Here is an 11,012-nt window from a genome sequence, read left to right as displayed (position 1 = left end):
CTGTGTTTTGAGTGATTATTTTGTGTGTTTTCTGTGTGTTTTGTGTGTTTTCTTTGTGTTTTAAGTGTTGTCTGTGTGTTTTCTGTGTATTTTGTGTTGTTTTCTGTGTTTTGAGTGATTATTTTTTGTGTTTTCTGTGTGTTTTGAGTTTTGTCTGTGCGTTTTCTGTGTATTTTGTGTGTTTTCTGTGTATTTTGTGTGTTTTCTGTGTATTTTGTGTGTTTTCTGTGTTTTGAGTGATTATTTTGTGTGTTTTCTGTGTGTTTTGAGTGTTGTCTGTGCGTTTTCTGTGTATTTTGTGTGTTTTCTGTGTATTTTGTGTGTTTTCTGTGTGTTTTGAGTGATTATTTTGTGTGTTTTCTGTGTGTTTTGAGTGTAGTCTGTGCGTTTTCTGTGTTTTCTGTGTATTTTGTGTGTTTTCTGTGTGTTTTGAGTGTTATCTGCATTGTCTGTGTTTTTTATGTGTTTTCTGTGTGTTTTAAATGTTGTCTGTGCGTTTTTTGTGTGTATTTTGTGTGTTTTCTGTGTTTTGAGTGATTAATTTGTGTGTTTTCTGTGTGTTTTTAGTGTTGTCTGTGCGTTTTCTGTGTATTATGTGTGTTTTCTGTGTATTTTGTGTCTTTTCTGTGTGTTTTGAGTGTTGTCTGTGCGTTTTCTTTGTATTTTGTGTGTTTTCTGTGTATTTTTGTGTTTTCTGTGTGTTTTGAGTGATTATTTTGTGTGTTTTCTTCGTGTTTTGAGTGTTGTCTGTGCATTTTCTGTGTATTTTCTGTGTGTTATCTGTATATTTTGAGTGTTAAGTGTGTATTTACAGTATAATGTCTTTGTTCAGGGTGAAAGTGGTTCTGAGGACTGCGTTCGTGCTCTGGAAACCCTCTTCAGTGTCCTGTTCTCCATGTGCAGACTGATGGTGAGTCTCTGGAAACACTATCAACCTCTGTGGAAACTCGAGTGCAGCAGTTCTTTTGGAACTGTTGCAATATAATTATTTCTAATGTTAAGTTTACTGCGTCACTCGCTAGTTTACTCGTGTGATGTTTTTACCTCACTCAAATTCTTTTGATTTCGTTGATTTATTTGAACCTGTGCATTAGACGTGATTAAAGTGAATTATGCGCAGCCACAGCAAATGTGACTCGTTTCACTCGTTTGCGTTGACTTTGTGTGTAATATGTACTCGCACTGATGCATATAATTTAGCTTGGAGTTTGACCCAGCATGAAATAAATGAAGATTAAATATTTTTTTTTATTAATTAAAATATTGGTTCAGTTTTACAAATATCTATTTATATTTACATAAAGTATATGAATATGTAATACTTTATATAATACTTTTATTGTATAACTCCTCAAATGGACTTTGGTTGTGTTAAAATTGTGCCCTATAAATAAGTTTGCCTTTCATTTCTTAATAATAATAACAGTAATAATAATAATTGTAATGATAATTGCATTTTTTGGTCATTTCAGTCATAGTTAATGCTAATATATTTACATTAATAATGAGCCATGCATTTTGGTTATATTGTTTTATTCGTTGTTTTTAATGTCATAAATGCAACAAACACACAACTGTAATGTCAAAATAAATAAATGCTTCTGGAACGTTCTCTGCTGTTAATGCAAACTAAATCCAGTTTTAGAATCTGATGTGTTTAGTGTAATAGTCGTCCACATGTTCACAACTGTGAGAGCAGGGCATCAGTAGAGCTCATTTACTCTAATAATTAATTGCTGACCCAAAAGATACGAGTCAGAGATCAGTTGATGGATAAGCGGAGGATCAATGCTCCATTTTACACCTCACTGACTCTGAATAACACTATGATGCTTTATTAATCTTCATAAGAGCTCGCAGTGGCCTGATTATTGCTGAAGCGGGTGATGAAAGAGTGGAGGAAACTCAGAAATGAGCATATCAGACCCCCTAGTACTGATTTTAGGGGTGGTAATTGGCAGACAATTTTGCCAAAAAAAAAAACTGTTTTGAATGTTTTTGGTGTGTTTTTTGTGTGTGCTGCTGGAGTGATGAAGTGTTTGTGTTTTCAGGCTCCGTTCACTCCGTTCATAACCGAGCTGATGTACCAGAACCTGCGGCACCTGCTGGACCCGGCAGCAGTGGAGGAGAAGGACACCGGCAGCATACACTACCTCATGCTGCCACAAGTCAGGTACACACACCACACACACACACACACACACACACACAGCCTGATAACACTCTATACTACAGGCTCTGTTGAATGCTTGACTCTGATTGGCTGATGAGCACTCTATGGTGTTATTGTCTGATAATCGCACAGCTAAAGTAGTTCCGGCAGGTTTAGAGCACATCACAGCTCCTTATCACTCCGCTGAAGGAGGTATTTCACAGCTACAGCAGTCAGAAATCCCAACAGGAGGAGGAGATGAAACTAGTGCTACACACAGGAGACGTTTGAGGAGGACAAACACCTGACAAATACACTCTCAACATACAACATCAGTGTTTGATTTAGGAATTATTTGGACAAGAAATAAGAGAAAAACAAAGACAGACACTCATTTGTTGCAGTGTGTGTGTGTTTTTGTCCTCATGTCTCCTTGTGTGATTTAACACATGTCCTTTAGTCTGCCTTAAACACACACACACACATTTCCCAGAGCGCACTGGTCTGCAGTTAAGCTGAAGGACTGCTGCTGTAAACGGCTGTAATGTCCTGCATTACTGTGTATTAATAAGCTGAGCGGTGTGTGTGTGTGTGTGTGTGTGTTTCTCTCAGAGGTGACCTGCTGTCACAGACGTGGAGAACATCCAGAGGACACACACACACACACTCTCTTCGTCTGATGGAAAAACATCATGTACTGATGCGCTCCCGCTGATAAACGCCTCAGATGGATGTTTTACAGTAGACATGATGTGATGCATGTAGTGTCCGCTCTATATCAATCTCCAAACCGCAGTAAAGCTTAAAAGCCTTCATCACCCCATGACTTAGTTTACATGACCCCATCATCTCAGTTCGGGTTTCACTAAGCAGTTAAAAATGTGGCAAAAAGCAATGGAAACCTATGTAATGTCCCCACAATTCACAAAAACCAACATGTGTGTGCGTGTGTGTATATATTAGAGAGAGAACGACCTGTTGTAATGGTAGTTGGTGTGTCTGTCCTATGACTATGTGTGTGTGTGTGTGTGTGTGTCGCAGGGAGTCTCTGATTGACCAGCGCATTGAGAGTGCGGTGTCTCGGATGCAGTCGGTCATTGAGTTGGGTCGTGTGATCAGAGACAGGAAGACTCTGCCCATTAAGGTGAGTTTCTGATGATGATGGAGAGTGTGTGTGTGTTTTACTGCTGCTGATGGAGTGTGTGTGTGTGTTTCAGTATCCGCTGAAGGAGGTGGTGGTCATCCATCAGGACCCAGAGGCTCTCACTGATATCCAGTCCCTGCAGAACTACATCCTGGAGGTCAGAGACACTTTCTGCACACACATAGGTCCTGTAGACATTTCCTGTAGACTCCTCTCACACACACACTTCCTGGCAACACTTACGTCATACACTTCCCACACACACACTTCCGTACAGACTTCCCGCAGACACTTCCCCCAGACACTTCCTGCACACGCTTCCTGCACACAATTCCTATTGACACTTCCTGCACACACTTGTTGCACACACGTCCTGCACACAGTTCCTGTACACACTTTTAACACATGCTTCCTATTGACACTTCCTGCACATGCTTACCGTAGACACTTCCCGTAGACACTTCCTGCACACATTTCCCTCAGACACTTCCTGCACACACTTCCCTCAGACACTTCCTGCACACACTTCCCTCAGACACTTCCTGCACACACTTCCCTTAGACACTTCCTGCACACACTTCCCATAGACACTTCCTGTAGACACTTCCTGCACACACTTCTCGTAGACACTACCCTCACACACTTCCCATAGACACTTCTGTAGATGCTTCTTGCACACACCTTCTGTTGACTCTTCCTGCACACACTTCCCTCAGACACTTCCTGTAGACACTTCCTGCACACACTTCCTGTAGACACTTCCTGCACACACTTCCCTCAGACACTTCCTGTAGACATTTCCTGCACACACTTCCCATAAACACTTCCTGTAGACACTTCCTGCACACACTTCCCTCAGACACTTCCTGCACACACTTCCTATAGACACTTCCTGTAGACACTTCCTGCACACACTTCCCATAGACACTTCCGTAGACACTTCCTGCACACACTTCCTTCAGACATTTCCTGCAGATTTTTCCTGTACACACTTCCTGTAGACACTTCCCATTGACACTTTCTCCACATGCTTACTGTAGACACTTCCTGCACACACTTCCTGTACACACTTCCCATAGTCGCTTCCCGCACACACTTCCTGTAGATACGTCCTGCACACACTTCCCATAGACACTTACTGTAGACACTTCCTGCACACACTTCCTGTACACACTTGCTGCACACACTTCCTGTACACACTTCCCATAGTCGCTTCCCGCACACACTTCCTGTAGACATTTCCTGCACACACCCCCTGCAGACACTTCCCGCAGAAATTTCCTGGGCGCACTTCCTGCAGACATTTCCCCCAAACACTTCCTGCAGTGACTTCCTGCACATGCTTCCTGCTCACACTTCCTGCACACACTTCCCGTAGACGCTTCCTGCACAAAACTTCCCACACTCACTTCCTGCATGTTAAACTATATTTGAGAAGGGCTTTTTGTCAGACTACACATTAAATAAATAATTAGTACAGCTGTGTCTAAACTAAAATAATTAAACTGTTCATAAAAATCCAGGAAAACATGTCAGTGATGCTGTATTATTAGTGACCGTCACTGCAGCATCCTTACATGAGTACTCCTGCAGTTCTGAGTGTGTGCAGCTCCAGCTGGCCCTCTGCTGGTGTGGAGCTCTGCAGCTGAACCGCAGTCCTGCCGCTCTGATTTATAGCTGGACTAAAATTATCCGCTTTGCCTGTGTGTGTGCGCGTGTGTATCACTCCACTGCCGAACAGCCTGCAGAGACACTGGTCACGCTGCTGGATTCAGCAGTTCTACATGTGTTCGCATCAACTATCAGTTTCTAAGCCCTCATAGTCGCTTCTGAGTTTGATTTGGGTTTAATGCTGTGTTGCGTCAGATTATGCTGTTTTAAATAAGCAAGTGCTGAGTTTTTTTGTGAAGGTGTCTCCTGTGATACACTTTATTATTCTCTTGATTTCTGTGACTGTTGTGTGAACACATGAGCTCTGACTGATTCACTGGCCGTCTTCTGATTCAATGATCTTCTCATGATTCACTGATAGGCTTCTGCTTTATGACCTGATTTACCTGACCTGAAACTGATATACTAGCTATGGCTTTGTCTCCTGATTCCCTGACCGACTCTTGATTCACTGACTCAATGACCGTCTCCTGATTCACTGACTGAATCCTGATTCACTGACTGACTTTTGATTCACTGACCATCTCCTGACTCGCTGACCGTCTCCTAATTCACTGACTCTTGAATCACTGACCATCTCCTAATTCTCTGACCGACTCTTGATTCACTGACAGTTTCCAGATTCACTGACCATCCCCTGATCCACTGACCGATTTTTGATTCACTATCTCCAGATTTACTGACAGTCTCCTGACTGACTGTCCGTCTCCTGATTCATTGACCATGTCTCCTGAATCACTGACCGTCTCCTGATTCACTGGCTATGTCTCCTGATTTACTGACCGACTCCAGATTCACTGACCGTCTCCTGACTCACTGACTGTCTCCTGATTCACTGACCGTCTACTCATTCCCTGACCGATTCCTGATTCAATGACTCACTGACCGCTTCCTGATTCACTGACTGATTCTTGATTCACTGACCGTCTCCTTATTCACTGACTGACTCTTGATTCACTGACTCACTGACCATCTCCTGATTCACTGACTGACTCTTAAATCACTGACCATCTCCTGATTTACCGACCATCTTCTGATTCACTCACTATTTCTTGATTCACTGACTGTCTCGTGATTCACTGACCGTATCCTGATTCACCGACTGACTCTTAATTCACTGACCATCTCCTGATTTACTGACCATCTCCTGATTCACTCAATATCTCTTGATTCACTGACTGTCTCCTGATATCTCTTGATTCACTGTCTTCTGATTTACTCACTGACTCTTGATTCATTGACCATCTCTTGATTCACTCTTGATTCACTGTCTTTTGATTTACTGACTGACTCTAGATTTACTGACCAACTCCCGATTCACTGTCTCCTAACTCACTGACCTTCTCCTGACTCACTGACCAACTCCTGATTCACTGAGCGTCTCCTGATTCACTGACTGACTCTTGATTAACTGACCGACTCTTGAGTCACTGACCGACTCTTGATTCACTGACCGACTTGATTCACTGACCGTCTCCTGATTCACTGACCGACTCTTGATTCACTGACCGACTCTTGATTTACTGACTGTCTCCTGATTCACTGACCAACTCCTGATTCACTGAACAACTCCTGATTCACTGAACAACTCCTATTGCACTGACTGACTCTTGATTCTCTGAGCGACTCTTAATTCACTGACTGTCTCCTGATACACTGACTGACTCTTGATTCACTGACCGACTCTTGATTCACTGACTACTGATTCACAGACCAACTATTGATCCAGTATGTGATTAAGTGTTCAGTGTTCAGTGTTCATCTCAGACTGAAAGTGGTGTGTGTTTGTGCAGGAGCTGAACGTGCGCCAGCTCACTCTCTCCACTGATAAGGACCGATACGGCATCCGCCTGCGGGCCGAACCCGATCACATGGTGCTGGGCAAACGGCTGAAAGGCGCCTTTAAATCCGTGACCGCATCCATCAAAGAGCTGAAGAGTGAAGAGCTGGAGGAGTTCCAGAAGACAGGCAAGAGCACCACACAAACGCACGAACACCACACACGCCTGAACACACCCTTACTGATCCCCAATATAGTATATATACAGAACATGAACTGAAGTCTAATGTGTTACTCTGATATGAACATCAGCCCTATGCTCATCATCAGGGTTTGTTCATAATAATAGTGTAATATTGATGAGTGTTATATGATATATTAGTGTAAGGTAGTGCCAGCAGGAGTGTGAGGAGCTCAGCCAGCCGTGATAATCAGACTTTACACTGCACATCTGATAGTCTTGTCTTTCTCCATGCCTGTTATATGTAACAGTGTGCTGTAATGAGCGAAACACCCGATAACACTGCAGATCAGATCATCACATCAGTGTGTGTGTGTGTGTGTGTGTGTGTGTGTGTGTGTGTGTGTGTGTGTGTGTGCAGATACTGTTTAAAATGGTCTCTGACACCAACACAAAGCTGACAACATTTAGAAGTATAAAACTGATTACGGCTACCTTAAGCACCTCGCCTCGTCTCTTCATTTCTTTTCTTTTTATGTCTTCTTTGTTCATTTTGCCTCTTCTCTTCTCTTCTCTTCATTTCTCTTCATTTCTCTACTCTTCTCTTCTCTTCTCTTCATTTCTCTTCTCTTCTCTTCTCTTCTCTTCTCTTCTCTTCTCTTCTCTTCTCTTCATTTCTCTTCTCTTCTCTTCTCTTCTCTTCTCTTCTCTTCTCTTCATTTCTCTTCTCTTCTCTTCTCTTCTCTTCATTTCTCTTCTCTTCTCTTCTCTTCTCTTCTCTTCTCTTCTCTTCTCTTCATTTCTCTTCATTTCTCTACTCTTCTCTTCTCTTCTCTTCATTTCTCTTCTCTTCTCTTCTCTTCTCTTCTCTTCTCTTCTCTTCTCTTCATTTCTCTTCTCTTCTCTTCTCTTCTCTTCTCTTCTCTTCATTTCTCTTCTCTTCTCTTCTCTTCTCTTCTCTTCATTTCTCTTCTCTTCTCTTCTCTTCTCTTCTCTTCTCTTCTCTTCTCTTCTCTTCTCTTCTCTTCTCTTCATTTCTCTTCTCTTCTCTTCTCTTCTCTTCTCTTCTCTTCTCTTCTCTTCTTCATTTCTCTTCTCTTCTCTTCTCTTCTCTTCATTTCTCTTCTCTTCTCTTCTCTTCTCTTCATTTCTCTTCTCTTCTCTTCTCTTCATTTCTCTTCATTTCTCTTCTCTTCTCTTCTCTTCTCTTCATTTCTCTTCTCTTCTCTTCTCTTCTCTTCTCTTCTCTTCTCTTCTCTTCTCTTCTCTTCTCTTCTCTTCTCTTCATTTCTCTTCTCTTCTCTTCTCTTCTCTTCTCTTCTCTTCTCTTCTCTTCTCTTCTCTTCTCTTCTCTTCATTTCTCTTCTCTTCTCTTTTCACCTCATCTCATCTCTTTTCATCTTGTTTCTCTTTTCTCCTCTCATCTCTTCTCGCCTTTTCTCGTCTCTTTTCTTCTCCTCTTGTCTTCTCTCCTTTTCTCGTCTCATCTCTTCTTCTCCTCATCTCACCTGTTCTTGTCTTGTCTCTTTTTCCTCTCCTCTTCTCGTCTATTTTCTCCTCTTTTCATCTTCTCATTCCATCTCACCTAATCTCCTCTCTTTTCTTCTCTTCTCTCAATTCTTTTTTTTTCTATCTTCTCTTTTCATTTTGCATTGTCTTTTTTCCTCTTCTCTTCTTGTCTCTTCTCACCTCTTCTCATCTCACCTGTTCTCGTCTCGTCTTCTCTCTTTTCTCCTCTCCTCGTCTCACCCCATCACATTTCTTTTCTCCTCGTTTAGTTTCTTTTCGTCTCTTCTCCTCATCTTGTCTCATATCTTTTCTTCTCTTCTCGTCTTACCCCTTCTTCTCTTCTCTTTCCTCCTCTTCTCTTCTCTTTTCTTTTCGTCTCTTCTCTTTTCTCCTTTTCTCATCTCTTTTCTTTTCTTCCTGTCTCACCCCTTATCTTGTCACTTTTCTTCTTGTTTCTTTTCTTATCTTTTTTTCTCGTCTCGTCTCTTTCCTTTTCTTCTCGTTTCTTTTCTTCTCATCTCTTTACTCTTCCCTTCTTGTCTCTTCTCCTCTCATCTCGTTTTCTTTCATCTTTTCTTTCCTCACCTCTTCTTCTCTTTTCTTTTCTCATCTCGTCTCTTCTAGTCTTTTTTCTTTTCTCCCTATCTCTTTTCTTTTTGTCTCTTTTCTTTTCTCGCCTCTTCTCGTCTTCTCTTCTCATCTCTCTCGTCTCTTCTCTTTTCGTCTGTTTTCTCTTCTTCCCATCTCTTTTCTCTTCTCATCTCATCTCGCCTCTTCTCGTCTCTTTTCTTTTCTCCTCTTCACGTCTCTTTTCATCTAGTCTTCTTTTTGTCTCGTCTCTTCTCGTCTCTTTTCTTTCCTCGCCTTTTCTCAGCTCCTATTTTCTCTTATTCTCGTCTCTTCTCATCTCTTTTCTCTTCTCGCCTCTTCGTTTCCTCTTTTCTGTTCTTCTCGTCTATTTTTGTCTCTTCTCTTTTCTCTTTTTATCTCTTCTCATCTCGTCTCTTCTCATTTCTTTTCTCCTCATCTCTTATCTCTTCTCGTCACCTCTTCTCATCTCTTCTTTTCTCATCTCATCTTTTTTCTTTTCTCCCTATCTCTTTTATTTTCCTTCTCTTATCTTCTAGTCTCTTTTCTTATCTCATCTTGCCTCTTTTCTCTTCTCCTTATTTCTTTTTTTTCTCTTTTTCTCTTTTCGCCTCTTCCCATCTCTTCTCTTTTCTCATCTTCCAGTTTCTTTTCTCATCCTGTCTCTCCTTATCTCCTCTTTTCTTTTTTCTGTTCTCTTGTCTCCTCTTCTCTTTTCATCTCATCTTCTCTTTTCTTCGTCCCTGTTCTTCTCTCCTCTTACCTCTCTCCTCATCTCTCCTCCAGGTTGTATAGTGGTGGATGGTCATGACCTGCGTGAGGAGGATCTGCGTCTGATGTACACCTTCGATCAGTCGTCTGGATCCGCGTCTCAGTACGAGGCTCACTCAGACGCTCAGGTGCTCCTGCTCTCCGAATATTAAACTCACTCCTGCACAAACGTGAAGCTGACGGACGTGTGTTTCCCTCAGGTGCTGGTTCTGCTGGACGTCACGCCGGATCAGGCCATGCTGGACGAAGGAGTGGCCCGAGAGGTCATCAACCGCATCCAGAAACTGCGCAAGAAGGTGAGATTCTCTGGGAAAGATGATGAGATATAAAAACTTATCAACTAATCCACTTCCATCAAAGAATCTAAACTGAAATATTATGATAAGGATTTGTGGATGAAGCAGCGTTTCCATCCAATGAGAAAGAGGCAAGAAGAAAATCATCAGTTCCTGCTAAACTTGCACAAATAATGGGCAGAGAAACGTAGTTTAGTGCATTGGGAGAAGCCGCTGTGGTCTTGTTTCTCTTCTATCATGTTTAAAGGGGTGGTCCACTACAATATCATATATTAAACCAATCGTCTCAAACTCAATTCCTGGAGGGCCGCAGCTCTGCATAGTTCAGCTCTAACCACTCCCGACTCCTGCTTAATAGTCTCTAGTAGTCTTGAACTCCTTGATTAGTGTGATCAGCTGTGTTTGACTAGGGTTGGAGCAAAACTGTGGAGAGCTGCGGCCCTCCAGGAATCCAGTTTGAGACTTATGGTTTAAACTGAAGTTGATGTGTAATGTAGGCTTGTGCGAACATCAGGCTTGGGCGGTATCCAAATTTTGATACCGTCAAACCTCCACCCTATTTTACCTCGGTATCCGGTATTACCGTGCATAATATAAACTTATGACGTAAGGCTCAGACAGCTTCACCAAACTGTTGGCTTGTGCCTAAACCATTCAGAAACTGAATACCGTATATGCGACCTTAAGTTCACCGTCACCTGTATGTCTTGTTCATATCAGAGATCTGCGCGGGACGCTCTTTCTCCTTCACGCACGTACACACTCACACACACACACACACACGCACACAGAGAGAGAGAAAGCACCAATCGATGCACAGCACCACGTTCTCTCTCTTTCTCTTTCATACACACACACACACACACACACACACACACACAGAGACAGCACCAAGCGACGCACAGCACCACGTTCTCTCT

At 42.3% G+C, this 11,012-nt stretch overlaps 1 protein-coding gene across 3 annotated transcripts in view; it reads left to right on the top strand.

The window, feature by feature from the left end:
• Positions 1-11,012, top strand: part of iars1 (isoleucyl-tRNA synthetase 1) — a 57,855-nt gene that overhangs the window by 36,366 nt on the left and 10,477 nt on the right. For all 3 annotated transcript variants that reach the window (NM_199896.3, XM_087271880.1, XM_087271881.1), the window contains 7 exon segments: positions 833-910; positions 2,052-2,173; positions 3,194-3,296; positions 3,370-3,453; positions 6,761-6,935; positions 9,812-9,924; positions 9,997-10,092. In NM_199896.3, the coding sequence (NP_956190.3) occupies positions 833-910; positions 2,052-2,173; positions 3,194-3,296; positions 3,370-3,453; positions 6,761-6,935; positions 9,812-9,924; positions 9,997-10,092 (771 nt within the window).

Source organism: Danio rerio, chromosome 11 (assembly GCF_052040795.2).
Source record: "Danio rerio strain M-AB ecotype USA chromosome 11, GRCz13ab, whole genome shotgun sequence".
NCBI lineage: Eukaryota > Metazoa > Chordata > Actinopteri > Cypriniformes > Danionidae > Danio > Danio rerio.
Note: the sequence above shows the minus strand (reverse complement) of the source record. Positions and strands in the feature narration are given on the sequence as shown.